This window comes from Bactrocera oleae, chromosome 6 (genome assembly GCF_042242935.1).
Source record: "Bactrocera oleae isolate idBacOlea1 chromosome 6, idBacOlea1, whole genome shotgun sequence".
Lineage (NCBI taxonomy): Eukaryota > Metazoa > Arthropoda > Insecta > Diptera > Tephritidae > Bactrocera > Bactrocera oleae.
The window spans coordinates 513489-530069 of NC_091540.1; the positions used below are offsets into that span (position 1 = coordinate 513489).

General features: G+C 35.8%; 2 protein-coding genes across 2 annotated transcripts in view; both read right to left on the reverse strand.

The window, feature by feature from the left end:
- Positions 1-770: 770 nt before the first annotated feature.
- Positions 771-4334, reverse strand: LOC106623503 (uncharacterized). The gene has a single exon (XM_036358538.2). The coding sequence runs from the start codon at positions 4332-4334 to the stop codon at positions 3924-3926; it is 411 nt and encodes a 136-aa protein (XP_036214431.2). The 3' UTR covers positions 771-3923.
- Positions 4335-4361: 27 nt separating this feature from the next.
- Positions 4362-16581, reverse strand: part of LOC138855560 (frizzled-2) — a 67001-nt gene continuing 54781 nt past the window's right edge. Inside the window, exon 3 of the mRNA XM_036358419.2 lies at positions 4362-6809. Within this exon, the coding sequence (XP_036214312.1) occupies positions 4362-6485 (2124 nt within the window). The 5' untranslated portion in view covers positions 6486-6809. The remainder of the gene's footprint in view (positions 6810-16581) is intronic.

Genomic DNA, 16581 nt, shown 5'->3' on the forward strand with positions numbered 1-16581 from the left:
CCTCTTTATCCAGGAAAAATGAAGTTACTTCTCGAGACTCACGTATAGACCTTGACACCCGATTGTGGTTCCAACTTAAATTTTAGCCATCGACTTTCCTCATATCGGCAACATATTTTAGTATTGCATATAAATATCGCCTACTTAAAATTCGATCGAAATTTAAAAATCCAAACTTTGAATATAAACAAACACAGAGCCCTTTCAAATTCCTTATTGTGTCTTCAATGTTGGGCAGCCGACGTCGTCTCAAGAAAATCTTATGAAATCATTCACCTACCAAACTACTAGGCGATCATAAATGCAAGGCAGCAGCAAAAAATTTGCAATGGTTGTGCAACTGTGTTTGGATGCATACACAAACACACACCAGATGAAGAAAATCGCTGAGAGAAAAATAAATAGCATACTTTTAGGGGTACAGCTAGTTGTCAATTCTGTGCGCCTGGTAGGGCGTATGTGTGAACGTGCAAATATTGAATTTTAAATTTTCATAAATCTATATGTGTGAGCTTGCGTGTCCTCGCTGGCTGTGAGGTGAAAATGCGCATGGGAGAAAAATGCAGGCTAGGTGACATACATATATACATATGTACATAAACGTAGGTGAATGAGTCAAGTATAAATAAACTCATGCTACATAATTTGTACAAATATCATGATATAAAAATTGTTTTTATTTACGAAAATCAATCAAAATCGCATAAAAATAAATTCTGAATGAATAAAAAAAATCGTTTGAAAACCAAATGAAATAAAAACAACTGAAATTATATTTTGTAAATAATTATTTTTTGTTTGCATTTTATTTAGCATTTTTAAATAAAAACAATAATCAATCGATAAAGTATAATCATTAAAAGATAAAGTATAAAATAAAATACACAATTTCAACTTTTCGACTGTTTAACTTAAACTAGGTGAAATTTAAATATAATAAAGCAAGAGAAAAGTTGTTCGTTCAGTGAAAAAACCGGCTGAGAGAGAACAGCCGCACAACTTTGAATGTGAGTTTCCAAAAAAATGGCTGCTGTTGAGTGTTTTAGGCTCAAAATAATATATTTAGTAATGTTTAATCCTTTCTTATATTATTTTTAATCTAAAAACAACCAAACCTACTCACATTCCGAAATTTTCAATAAATTTTCTTAATACAAACATATTATATATTTTCTTTCTTGCATAAATACTAATAATATTTAAATAAATTTTAATGCTTTGCAAATTCAATACAATTACTTTGCTTACGCTTATATAACTATGTACTTGTTGGCATAATATTTTTCATTAACACACGATTATAAAAAAATAAGTATTTTTTTTAACTTAATTTATATAATGCTTGACTACATGCAAATATGTACAATTTCTCTGCAGCAAGAAATAAAAATGAAACGAAAACCAAACAAAAATACTTATTATTATTAATTCTTTATAAATGTAAACAAATAAACTTATTAAAAATACGTAGGAAATTCTTGTATGCGCTTAATTAAAAAATAGTTTCATATAAAATTATTTTCTGTGGTTGTTGCGTCCGCCCAACGCAAGTACGTTTTCGGTTTTGGAAAATTAACGAAATGATTTTTAAGCAAACAAGTGAAATATTCACACAACTAGCGAGAATATTTTAATTTTAAAAATTAAATTGTACAAATCTTTTTTTCTTCACAATATTGAACAGAATTTTGCTGTTGGAAGAACAATTTTTATGACATGAATATTTAATTTTAAAATCGTCCATAAATAAATAATAAACTTTTTTCAAAATATTGAAGCGAATTTTCTTTTTTTTCAAATTAATTAAACATATTTTTTTTATAAACAATGAATTTTGATAAAAATACTAAGCATAATCTTTATGTTGAATAGTTTTTACTTTTAAATTAAACAGAATTTCTTTAAGAAAATTTAGTTTTAGAATTTTGTATTATTAAAACATTTTTGGAAAAATTGCAACACCATTTTTGTAATGGAAAAAGCTTTAGTTGCAGAAAATTTAATGTAAATTTTGTAGAAAGTTTAATTTATCTTTTTAATATACGTATTGAGTAAAAATTAAAAAATTGAAGGAATATTGAAAAAATTTTAACAAACAATTTTTAATAAAAATAAATTTTTTAAACAAAACACATTACGCTTGAATGTTGTTGTATTAAAGTGCAGAAAATGAAATCTTCAATAAAAATAATAATTAAGGAAATATTTAAAAAAAAAATCTTAAAAAAATTCAAAATTCTCAACAAATATTTTGAAAATAAGAAAATTCGCTTAAATTATGTATTCTCGCAAGTAGAGAAATAAAAAAATATCTTTTTCCTGCAATCATTATGTAAAAATAGTTTTTTCTTCTAAATATTATGTAAATTTTTCTTTCAATTTTTATGCAAAGTAAAATTTTTTTCTTCTATTTATTAAAATTATTTAGTGCACTTTCATATAATTTCACTTGCAGTAATTTGCATTTTTGAACAAAATAATTTCGCGCGTATAATTTCTTAAATAATTAAATTTTATGCTATTAAATAAAAAAAACTAAAATTCGGTATTTACAATTGGACATTATGTGCTTGCGCTAACTCGTTGGCATTTGATATTTCATAAATTAATCATAAATACTTTTCAGTGCAATTTTTCATGTCATGTGGATTATAATTTTTCATTTTAAACTCACAATGTGTGTTTTGCCATGATATTCCACAATATTTTTTATATTTAGCAATGCTTACATACAAACGCTACATACAGTTAGGCGTAATAAATGCTACAAATAAACATGAAATATATTTTACAAATGCTTTGAACGTTTACTACGTTTCTTTTCGTAATTATGCTTTTAACTCATCTCCGCTAACTACTTACAATTTTTGATATTCGATTTTCTTTGCTGGCAAATTTACATGCATTTTTTATGTAGATGTATAAGTAGTGTTATTGTTGTTATTATTATGATAACTTTTGTTTTTGTAATGCAATATGGCATTGGCGTTTTTGGCAGTGGCGATTTTCAAGCAATTTCGGTGGCAGGGAAATTGAAAATCGTTTTAGTTTTACATTGTTTTTCTCTACCCTGTCGCTTTTTTGTTTTTCCTTTTCATATGCATTCCGTCAAAATTTTCATAATTTAAATATTTTATGCGGGTTTCTACACAATTCGTATATTTATATTGTGTTCCTCTTTATTAGTGAAATATATTTATTTATTTTTATTTTTTTAATATTACTTTAAATCAGTCTATTTGAGTAGAGAGTTGAAAAATGAATTAGGAATAAGTGAAATGATGTTAATAGATTTTTTTATAAAATATGTTTTATAGAAAAACTGTTTTTTCGCGCGCATTTCATGTGCTTTTCGTATCGCTTAACCCTTTTCTAACTTTTCAACACTTCATTTGCTATTTTAAAATTTTTCATTTGTCTGCTTTTTGTTATATATTTTTTTATTAAGAAGAAAAAAATGGTGCAGCAAGATCAAGTTTTACTCCATAAGCTATTGACTATCTTTGCTTTAATTCATTTAATGATATTTTATAGAAATTGTGCTTTGTTGTTGTCTCATACATTTTCAATTTTAACTTATTAATTTTTTTATTTTGATTTATTTTTTTTTATATTTTTTTCTTTCAATGAAAATGGACTAGAATTATATAGTTTAGCTTGCTTACTCGTTACTTTATTACATATTCGTTTAAATTTATGTATTTAAATATGTTATTATTGTACAACTATAAACTAGCAGAAAGTAATATGGCGCATTGTTGTTGTAACTCTACAACTCACATTAACACTACGCAAGCGCTTTAAAGCGCAGGCGCCAAAGTGCGCAAACTTAAAGAAAAATGCAACAATGCAATCGCTTGCATTTAGAGCTGCGAAAAACTGCTCGTCGACACCCAGTGCGCTGTATCTGGCCGTACCATTAACTATATAGGACCATAGTCGCTCAGCGCCTGCCCGGGGTGTTGCGCGCCCGGCCCACCAGGCAACGTAACGACCACGGACACCGCGCGTGAATCAATCACCGAACCGGGTGCCGTACTGGGACCATTACCACCGCCATTGCCGCCCATGGGGCCCATTGGACCACCGCCACCGCCGCCATTACCATTGCCATAAACGCCAGGCATACCCATATTACCGGGCGTTGCCACGCCCATACCACCGCCGCCGCCACCGTGCAACATACTGCCAGGAGGAGCCCCAACACCAACACCACCACCGCCGCCAACCGTACTATTGCTCATACCCGCTGTGCTCATCAGAGTACCGTGTCCGCCCAGCACGCTGCCACCGCCAATTGTACTGCCGCCGCCGCCGCCACCACCACCGCCCATTGTTGAAGCTCCGCCTGACTCTCCATGTCATACGTGGCTTGCAGCCGGTTGTTTAAGAACATGATGGTGCAAATGGTGATGGCTGGTGGAGGCAACCGATGCGCCACCTGCTTGTGTGTATGGTGTTGCGAGTAGCGAACCGGCCGCCGAACCCACTGGCATACCCATGCCGGAGCCAGCATACGGATGCGGTATGGGCGGTCGCGGTTTAATGAGTGCCTGATTGGCGCCAGTGCGATCCGGTGCGCCGAAGAGACGACGCCAAAAGCGACGCCAACTCTCCAACGTCTTACCGGACCAGATCCAAACGCCCGATGTAATACCAACTGCCAAGGCCATAAAGTATTTCAGCATTAGTACTGAGTACAATGGTTTCTTGCCAGGACCTTTTGTCTGTGCACATGGGCAGGCGAGCGCTTTGATCCAGTCTTCGAAGTAGGCGGCCTCATACAGGTAGCATCCGATTACGATGGTTGCAGGGACGGTGTACAGGACGGAAAATATGCCAATACGTATCATAAGTTTTTCCAGTTTGTCCGCCTTAACGCCAGCGCCAACACCGCCTTGCTGCTTGATAACGGAACGTATGCGGAAAAGTGAAACAAAGCCCGCCATTAGGAAGGTGGTGCCGATGACGAGGTATACAAAGAGCGGTGCCAGCACGAATGTCTTCAGATGATCCGGATTGAGATTGCCTACATAGCAAATGCCGAGTATGGGATCACCGTCAACAGCTGAGAGCAGCAAAACGGCTACTGATTGCACTGTGGGTATGAGCCAGGCGGCTAAATGAAAGTACTGCGAGTGTTTGGTGATGGCTTCATTGCCCCATTTAAGACCAGCGGCCAGGAACCAAGTGAAGCTGAGCACTACCCACCAAATGGATGAAGCCATGCCGAAGAAATACGTCATTAGAAATACCATAGTGCATGAATGTGGTCCAGCGGAGCTCTCCTTCAAGTAGCGACCATCGCAGGCGATCTCTTCATTCTGCAGAAAGTTCTTCGATAGATAACCAACAGCTACCATAAAGTAGCAAGCGGAGAGAAAAACGATCGGGCGTTCGGGATATTTAAACCTTTCGGTGTCGATAATGAACGTGGTTAGCGTCATGAGTGTGCTGCAGAAGCACAGACCCGACCACAGGGCGATCCATATGCCGGCGAAGTCCTTTTCGTCGTTTGTGAAGAACGGGCCCTTGCAGGGGATCGCGCAATTTGGTACGTCGGCGATTCTTTGTACAGTTGAATTCATGTACCACGGGTAATGCATGTGTGGTGGCTGCATTAGCGCTTCCTTCCCCAGGAGTAGGAGTGGCGGGCGACACGAGCACGTGCAATCCTTTGCGTTTGTTCTTTCTCCTAGGGAATTTTGGCAGTTTTTTGAATTTTTGCCTTTGCATTTTTGTGAAGTCGAGCCACCGGAACCAGACTGCTTGCGTTTACCACCACCGCCGCCACTGCCGCTACCACCACTGCCACCGCTGCCGCCCGAGCCGCTGCCGGACGTGCCATCACGGCCCGAACCACCGCTGCCCGACTCCGTATACGATGGCTGTTCCATGCACAAATTCTCCGGATCGCCATGCAAAGGCAAGTGTTCGCAAGCCATACGTTCAGGCCACTGGAAACTATATTGTTGCATGATCGGCGCACAACCCGAGCGTGCGCGCTCACAAACCGAACGACAAACCGGTAATGGTTTGTGATAGTCCTCCAAACAGATAGGCGTGTACATAGAACAAAGGAAGAATTTCAAATCTGGCGAGCATTTGATCTCAACGAGTGGCCAAAACTGATGCACTTCCAAACCAGCTTCATCCTGTGTTTCGTGATTCATTTCATTCGGAAAGGAGGTCATATTGTAACCAATACCGCGACACATTGGTATAGTGATCTCTTCGCAGCGTGAATTCGGATCTTTCGGTATGGCGGGTAGGCCATAACCCGGCGCGGGACTAACATCCATTGAATGTGGACCCATGCCGCCCATGCCAACGCCGCCGCCGCTATCCGCGAGATGTTGCATGCCGTCCGCATGACAGTTATGTGTGTGTAGCAGCAGCACGATGCTGAGCGCAAAGACAGAATTGCATAACGCAAGCGGATGCCGTCGCGTCGTCTTACTGTTGTGTACCGTTGTGCGTGACATGACGTCTGTATGTGTTTATATTTATGTGTGTAAGTTTTTTATTTAAATATTTTGCACGAAACTTATGCTCATGCGAGTAAGTCGCTCCAAAGCGGCGCTGTGTCCAACAAAATTGTAGTTTTAAGAATGAGTTGCGCTTGTTAAAAACTTTCAGTTGTCTATGACAGTTGACAGCCTACAGCTGACTGAAGACAGTTGACAGCGCAAATGTGTAGCAAAGTTAGTGGCTGTAGCAATGCCAGAGACGTGCGCTGTACGTACGAATGCTCAAACCGCAGGCGCAGCACGTTGTCAAATCAGCGCTGGGCGACAAATGAAGGATAACTGCAAAGAGAAGAGCATACAAGACGCAAAAATTATTAAATATTTCAACAACAAGAGAGCAGGGGTAACTAAGCGCTTATGTTTTTTTTAGATATATATATTATTTTATGTTAAGTATTTACTTAGTAACCACAAACGATTAGCTTGAGTCCGGATGCTGTGCGCGCGCGAAGCTCCAGAGGATGACAACAAACAATTGAGCCTAAATCAACAAAAACCTATTAAATATTAAAAAGAGGAAACTCACACACAAGCCCACATATATATATAATTAAATACTAGCAGCTCCAATATTGTTTTTCTTACTTCCATTTCATTTGTTTCAATTCAAAGCAAACAGGCGGCGAAAGTGGCAAGCAAACACTTGGTCGTATTCCACATGCAGGGTGAGAGACTAGTAAACTATGAAAGGCAAGCAATAAACTATGGCTGAGGTTGCGAATAGCAAGTTGCTGACCTTAGCGCTGCCTGCTTTTAACCCCTTAACGCCACGGTAGTTGCCATATGTCCGTATATTCAAACAATAGAAGTGAGTGCGCGTGACAATCTCACACTTGCGATTAAGCGCACAAATACATTTAAAAGTTATTTACATTTAAATTCACTTTGACTGGACCAGATGATGCTCTGCCTACGCCACGCCGCTTAGTTGTGCCACATCAATCAAAATCAGTGATTTCGATTAAATTTGACAGCCACAAACGGCTGCTGTTACACATTAACACCGCTATATGGTGCGTTTTTGGTGGTGAAATGAATTAACTAATAGCGAGTAAGAGCGTAGATTATGGCGCGTTTTGAACTGTGTGTGTGCACGCGCGCGTTAAAGTGTATTTCTAGCATGAATTTGCGCTTTTTTCTTCAATTCTTTGAGGTTTTGTTGCACCAGAAAATATGATGCGTTGTGTGTGCACGCGTGTGCTGATTGGATGAAACTAAATTAGGAAAATTGTTCATTTTGCAGCTTGACAGCTCAGCGTTTTGTTGACATTGCAGTGGTCAAGTATCTATATATACATATGTAAGTATATATATTTATATACATACATATAAGACGGCGAGTGAGTTATATGCAGGGTGTTTTCGCACAAAATATTTAATTTGTTTTATTTTATCGCATAGAAAATCGTTTTCCATAAGTTATTAAAATCAGACATTATATATGTAGGTATATATTTTTTTGGCTGAAACTTGGTACAGATTTGTGAACGCGAACTTATTAGATTAGACGAATAGTAAATAAATAAATGTAGATTAATGTTAAAGTGAAATATTTTCATACAAAACCAGGAAAAACGTTAACTTCAAAATATAAACGATCAAAGCTTTGAGAGTTTGAAAAAATATGATTTTATGTTAAATTTTATAGTATTGAGTGGAGCTGTTTTACTTGTTTATTGTTATATAGGTTGATATCTATTAATATACAATATATAAAGATATTTATATCGCACGACTTTTAGCTAATATTTTATGGATATTGAAAAGAGCTTGTATACCTATAACGACGATTATGTTCATATATTGTATATCACTTGAGTGCTGGTAAATGTTATGAAAAGTGACACTTGTGGTTAGAAAATTACATTCGTCAATAATTTGTGCTTAAAGCCAGATGTAACACCTTTCCCTGCAAAATGGTGTATATGCCGATAAGATTGACGATATAAAATATAAAAAATATATTTATAAGTGCCCCAGATGTTACTAGTGCTCAATCTTTGAAGATATGCAAATATATATACTAATAAAAAAATATACTTGTAAGTATTAATTACACGCTGCGGTTTAACTGTCGAATACGAACGTGCTATAGAAACTTATGCGCACGTCGTGACTGTTTGGTGGTCAAACCGCAGCTGAGTGACAGTTGTAGGGCAAAGTGACAGTTAGACTATAGTTAAACATTTATTTAATACAAAAAATTTACTTACATTAAATAAATTAAATCGATAATTAGGCTACTGTTCACCTTCAAATGAGTTATCATATTCTTGGCAGAGTCCAATAAGTAGTGTGAGAAGTGATATGACAACTGACAGTTGACAGCTGACAGCATAGGTGAGAGATTGAGCAAAAACTTGCGTACTCATTGTAATATTGTAAATTTATATACAAATAATAAAAGTTGCCCTACTTAAAAATTTAATTAAATCAAAAAATAGTTGAGAAATCAATTTGCTAAATTAAACTTTCAACTTCTGCTTTGCAAAGTTTTCTATTGTAATCCTTGCTAAAACGTACATTGACCAACCGATAAACCTACTAAGGTTGAACACTCAAACTTTTGCAAGTCTAGCGCCTACTATGCACCCACCTACCCCTTCCTTATGCACCCACAAGCCAAAATCATTGAGCGTATTTATGTAAATAGCTAGAGCGTAGCCGGTTTAAAGAACGGCCAACGTAAAGTAACAATAGGAGAGCAGGCGAAAAGCTGTCAATGGTAACAGCTGTAATACGCAAACAACAATAGCAAATAATAAACGGTGACTGCAAAGAAAATAATATAAGAAAAGTGGGTAGAAGAGAAATCGAGGAATATGCGAGTATCCGAGTGGCAAACAGCGGCTGTAATTGTGTATATTTTGCCAAGTTGACACTTCGAAAGCTGTCACACAGACACAAACCTACCGTTATGCATGTAGCACAAATGAAAATTTCGCCCTCTGCAACTGAATTGTTGTGAAAAGCGTGGCGAGAGTGTTTGGCAAAAAAGGCAACAAGCGCAAAGAGGGTGAAAAACGGACAGAGCGTGGCAAGTAAATAATAAAATGCAGCAACAAAAAGCATTTAGTGAATCAGTAGCAGGCAGAAGGCTAAACGTAAACTGACAGTGAGGGCGCTAAAACACTGAATGACTGACTGACAGGGGGTGAAATTGGTAACTTGCGAAGGCGACCCTAGAATTACACTACTTTTCGGTGACTATGACCCACACGCACACAAACATTCAAATTAAGAAACCAAGTGTGTCATTGTATGCATGTATTCGTTGCTTTCTCCTTCACTGGGTGGGTGACTGGTTTACTGGCAATAGAGTGTATGTATGTATGTGTGTTCATGTATGTATGTATGTTTTTGTACCCACAATAGCCGCAAATGATGCTGTGTCTGCACAGCTGTCAGTTGATCTCCAACTATACGGCACGTTGTGGCAAGTTGATGAAAGTGCTGTGCACTAAATGTAGGGAAATTGTTATGATCTCGCAGTGACTACATATATATATATATATATACATTATATGTATGTATGTATGCACATGTTTGTAGCTGCTGAAGTTTTTCAATTCAGTTGAGCTACAAATAACAATGCTGCTGTAGATGATTATGTTAAATTTGAATGACATTTTAATTAATAACATTTGTTGACACTAAACAATTTACATGCATACACATTCATACATTACAAACATTCAAATAAGTTCTGCACAAAGTGGCACTACAACTGCCACTAAAATGTGTAGAGACCTGCTTTTTGGGGGGTTTCCAAAATGTGTTTTCGAAAACGCTCGCATTTTTTTGTTGTCTCGAAATCTTGTATAGTTGTAGTTGTTTGCGCAGCGTGTGCACTCGAATTTTTGTTCTATTATTTGTTGTGCAATTAATAATGCAAATAACAGCTGAATATGTTGAGTATGTCGCATGATTGTGTGAGACAGTGTAATTCAATATTTGGAGCTGGGAAATTAAATTTTACAGGGTGTTGGTAAATTTGCTTTGAGTTTATATATAAGTGCATTCGGAAGTGGCAAAGTACTGCTGAGTGCGAGATTATCTATAATGAATAAAATTCCGAGTCTATTAAATACTATTATTGTGCCGATTAGACTTCTCGGTTAGACTTTCTAAACCCAGGAATTGAAAAACCAATTTTAAAATTTTTAAAAAAAGTTTCAGTTTGCTCGAAAAGAAATTTTTTTCGCTAAAAATATAGAGTTCACCGTTATAGAAAAACTAATAATAGTTAAACGTGTGTATTTACATTGGGATTTTTATTTATATATATATATAAAATAAAATAAAAGTAAAAAGAAACACAATTATGTAAAATAAAGCCAAGAAAAATATTATTTAAATATGTAATAAAAATATATAAAAAAATGAGAATAATAAAATAAAGTAAAATCAACTACGTTTAAATAAAAGTCTAATAAAATTAATAAAAAGTATGAGTACAATAAAAATAACAAAAAAATTCTTTTAAAATTACTACTTCAAAATTTTTTTTTCATGTCTAAATAGACTTAAAAGGTAAGTATTGTATTTTTTTTTATCTCCTTTCTCTGCAGTTTTGAAATCTTAGTCACTTTTTCTAGCGTCTTGCAATAACGAAAGATTACTTCTTTAATGGCACTCCACAATGCTCACAAAAAATATCACAAAATCATTATTTATCTGTAAGGCATGTTTATACAGTAATAATTGTGTAAAAGCAAATAACAGCATGAAATATGAACCTGGCCTAAGCATCGGCTAAGATACTAAAAAAAAAATAAAAAGTGCTCAACAAGAAAACCAACAAATCACAAAAGCGCATGGCAGGCAGAGTTATAAACAATGGGAAACACACATACACTTATATATGAAAATTTAGAAAATCTGCAGAAACACTTAAACGTCAAAACGTGACCAAATGCTTTCAAGTACGAAGAGCATGATTAGGGAAAAAACTACAGCAAAGCAAAAAAGAAACAATAACACAAAAACTGAGAACTAACTCGTGAAACAATAAAAAAGAGCCAAAAAACGCCAGAACACAGAGTTTTAGAAAAAAAGCAACAATTCCTCATATTGCTTGCAAGTTGTTGCACAGCTTAGTTGCAGCATTGACGCCGCATAACATAACTTTAGATTAGTGCAAACATAATCAAGTTGGCTGTAAAACAGAAACGATACAAACATTTGTGGCAAGTAATGTGCGCTGGCTGCTTTTAAGGTGCAGCGAACACTTGAAGAAGACTTGGAGAATACAAACGAAAATAGAAGCACAGTCGCAATTACAAGATAAATAAATAGTAAATAGAATGCAAGCAACAGCTAACTGGAGCAACAACGAAAAATAACAGTTAAACTTGGCCGTCTTAATGAGTTAACAAGACCACGCTTAAATTCTTGGTTCCTAAGTGATAGTGCAGCATGCCACAAACGGTGGCAGCAACGATCTAGCGATTTGCTGGCAGCACAAGAACTTTGTAAATAGCAAAGTGTGCAGTCTGGCACTCAGCGCTCACCACTCAGCACTCACTATCAGCTCACTTGATGATGCTGCAGACTGTGACCACTTGATTTGATTTTGAAAAAAATCTGTGTGCCTTTATGTGCGTGTGTCTGTGTGTTGAGCACACTAAATAAACATGCCACTTGGACATTGTTGCATTAACGAGTGTGCAGTTCGGCGACAAGTATGAGTAATGTTTCCGAAGAAAAATAGCGACACAGCAAACACAAAATTGGAATTGGAAATTGGAGTAGGAAATGGCGTAGCCAGCAAGCAGCTATAGTTGTGGCATGCAACTGCATTCTTGTTAAAGAAAACATAGCAGTAAGACAATATTTGTCTTTCGCCTTTTCCAGACAAATCCCAAGGAGACCGCGAATCGCCCTTCGCGCGCTGCGGCCAACGCCAAAGTCCGTCAAACTGTTCGAGTTGATGATGATGTTGCCGTTGATGAAGCCCAAATTGAAATTGAAGTGGATCACAAGTGGACATATGTGTAATGTTTGTATGTGTGTGTGTAAGATTGGTTCATCTTTGACTTGTCATTGTTGATCTAAGTGCTGAAACGCATTTCATTACGATTTGAGGTACGGCGCGTTGTTTACTAATATTTTATTCATGGAAAATGATGTGCAAAAAATTAAATAATTAAATGAGACGTACATACATATACAATAGTATATATGTATATACATGTATGTGTGTAAGCTAAAAGGTAGTTAAGTTGACCAGTCACTTCGAAATAAAGTCCCCATTTTGCTCCGGAAAATGCATTTACCATTTCGGTAGCGTTGCTTTGACTGCGCTAGCTATTTTTGTTGTTGTAACAATGCAAAAATATGCGCATAACTTTAATTTTAAATAAACTTAAATGGTAAGTCAACTTACTAGTATAAATTGCGCGCCTGACAGCAAAAAAGCTAACAAAAAATAAAATAAGTACAGTATGCCCCAGTTAAGTAAGATATGTATAATTGCAACAACAGCAATTTTATAAAAAAAAATTTAATATAAACTTTTCACGTTTAAAACTGACACAATTTAAAAATGGTAAGAAAAAATATGAAAATTACAAATGTAACGGCGTTTCGAAAATTATTACTTTTCTAAATATTTTTTTTTCTCCAAAACCATTATTTTTATGTGAAATTTAAGCTTTAGGGCGGAAAAAGTATGAAATTAACGCATAAAAACACTTTCAGTGTAGACTTTTTCTCGGCATGAATGTTGAATTTTTAATTGATTACTTTCATTTTAAATTTCCGCTAAAAATTGTAACACTGAACAACAAAAAAATTTTTTTTTTATCAAAAACAGTTTATTATTTCCTAAAAAAAGTTTCGAAACAAGAAGTTTGTTCGTTTATTAGAGGTGTAAAAAAATAAAATAAATCAAATATATAACGGTTAAAAAAAAACAAATGTTTTCAGATATTTTTATTAACTCATCAATCAAACCAGTTTTAATATAAAATTTTAGCATCAATGCGACAAATATGTACAAAATTAACCCGTGAACACACTTTGAGTTTAAACTTTTTTGTTGTTATAACGTTTAAAATTCGCAACTTGCTGTTAGCATAGACTTTAGTAGAATAAGGGAAATCTCTAGCAATTTTTGATCTGTTATAAAAAACTGTATGAGAAGTTTGGCAACTTTCTTAGAAATGAAACAAAAGTATAGGACAAAAATGTTAACTTTCAATTTTACTTAGAACTGCTGAACATATCTTATGCCTAAAGTGTAAGAATTGTCAAAAGTTTATGTCGATTAAAAACAAATATGTATAAAAGAGAGAAATATTAGGACTTTAATGAATTATATTATATAATAGAAAGTCCGGCATTAATTAATGAAAGTTAAAAAATAACATAACTCAATTATTCGGGCACTACTCTATCAAATGGTTCGTGATATAACAAAAGAAAAGTTTCTTTGGAACGAGTAAGTACTTGTATATAGTATTGTACCATTTACTCTATAGACATATTGTAATGAGTCTGACTCCTTTCTTATACTAAATGTTGTGACATGTAATGAAGCAGCGCGCTTATGCTATTAACTTTTAACAACATTCATTGATATATTTTTTGTTTCTATGAACAAGCAACTAGCATTTATTTCTTCGCGCCAGAAAAAAAACGCAGTTTTATTTATTTTCTCTTTAGTCGCGTCGTGTTTGCGGAGTACGTATGCCCGGCAGCGTTGCAAGTAAAAGGCGTTAACTGTCAGGAGTTTACAATTGCTAACAATTGTTGTTGTTGTCGGTTCTTGTAACCAGCGAAATCAACAACAAAGACAACAACTGCATACTGCTAACCAACAAGCACATGAAATTACCAAGGAGCCAGCGCGGAGTAAACGTACAGAGGTTACTACACTACCCATTGCTATTTGGTTTGGAGGTAAGAAAAACTTTCCTGGTAATCATGTTTATTTAATTTGTAATTGATTGTATAGTTAACGACGAGACGTTAGTGCCCAAGGCAGCGTTTGGCCAGGTAAGCAGACGGACTTGGACTTAGTTTAAGCCAAACGAGCGAGTGATGTTTAAAATTGCCAGTTGCATGTGGGGAGTGCAGTAGAGTTGAGTGCTTGGGAAGTCGTGGAGTTGACGATAATTGCAATTGATTTCTGGCGCTTATGTAATTTTAATGCAATTTTTTGTGAAAAATTGAACCTTTTTCGAATGGAATGCAATGTTGGAAATAGGGTAGAGTTAAGGAATTAAAAAAAAAGCACGAAAAAAGTATGGTAGCTATGTATATAATATAGTGACCCGATAAATGAGGAGCTTCTTGAGAAAAAAAAGGACGTGTGCAAAATTTCAGATGATATCTCAAAAGCTGAGGGAATATTTCATGTACATAGCGTATATACGAAGAGCCGATATGACTGAATCGACACAGCTCGTCACATCATAGGGTCTCCGACATTTCTTTCCGTGTGTTAAAAACTTCGTGGCAAACTTGATATACAAGTACTCTGTTCAGGGTATAAAAATGATAAAAAAGTAATGTTTAATAAAAAATTTATATCATACCCTCAATGTCACTGCAAAAGCCACTGTCTAGGAATATTTACAAAAACAAATCCCTTCTCGGTTGCCGTTTTAAATGGACGTTTCATTTTAACATCTCACCAAGTTAACAACTTCTACAAATAAATGCATTAGACACAGCAGATCATCATTACAGTGGCAGTCGTGCCCACACCACATAAATCCATTACAATGGGAGTCAGACTCCTAAGCAAACACTACAAACTTCTTGAAAAACACCACTAAAACAACCAAGAATTGTGCAGGCAAATGAGGCAACATTTCAAAAGGCCTACACACACTCAGCGATACTTAAAGTACTCAACAACTCTTCAAGTACGTAACGAAGGTAAGGCGATCGCTGAAAGACCCAGCACATCATAGTGAGGCATGCCACAGGTATAATAGCACACAGAAAAGGAAATCAACCACAAACAACTTCAGTGCATTTGTTAGTTTGCTTACAAACATCGTGAAATGCTGAAAGATCACAGCAATGATCAGTTGCTGATCGGTAAGGTAAGGCAGTTTAGCAGTCAGCCAGCGAATCAGCGAGTCTGCCCGACCGTTGGCGCAGTTAACATGAAAATTGTTTGCTAAAGGCTTGTAAAGCGTGTGGCAAGGCGAAGAAATTGAAAATAAATAGAAAACAATGAGTGAGCAGATTAAAGAGAAGAAACGCAAGAAAGAATGTTAACTAAGGTTGCACCGAAGCTATAATACCCTTCACAAGTGTATTCCTTCTTGATCTTGATTTTGATAGGTCAATTTGTATGGCTGATTTCTTGAAGATATCTTGTCAAATGAAAAATGTTTCCATTCAAGAATTTAATATTCATCTTTCAGTTTGTATGACAGCGATATGATATAGTGTTCCGATATCGGCGGTATTGACAAATGAGCAGTTTATTGGAGAAAAACTTCAGATCGATACCTCCCTGTTCAGGGTATAAAAAACGAATTATGAAAATTGTAAAGTCAAAAGCAAATTCAGATAAATCATCACAAAGCAAACACAGAATCAGTAGCAATAGCAGTTACCATGTTTGCTGAGCAACTAGGAACAACAACTCACAGATTGCCTTTAGAAAAGCTGAAATCGTAGTTGCACGCATAATCAGTTGCCGGCCATGTTGCAGACGATGGCTAACGCTGATAACCAAGCGATTCGTGTTGTTTTTCTTGTTGTTGCTGTAGGTCGCCACCACCCATAAAGCATGTCGCCAAGATCACTTGAGTTAGCATTTGTGTGTTTGCTGCAACAAATATATCAACAAACATATAGAAATACATACAAACAAATATACACACACTTATATGCATATAAATATATACATATATGTATATATGCACACAAATATATGTATATATGCCATATATTATCATAGCTATGTATAATCTAAATTGTTTACAATGTTTGGACCAACTTGTTGTTGCCGCATTAGTTGCTGTTGTTGACTTGTGTGTTGTGACTGTTCTCAGTTGACGCTGAAGCTCGTAGCCTCGGCGTC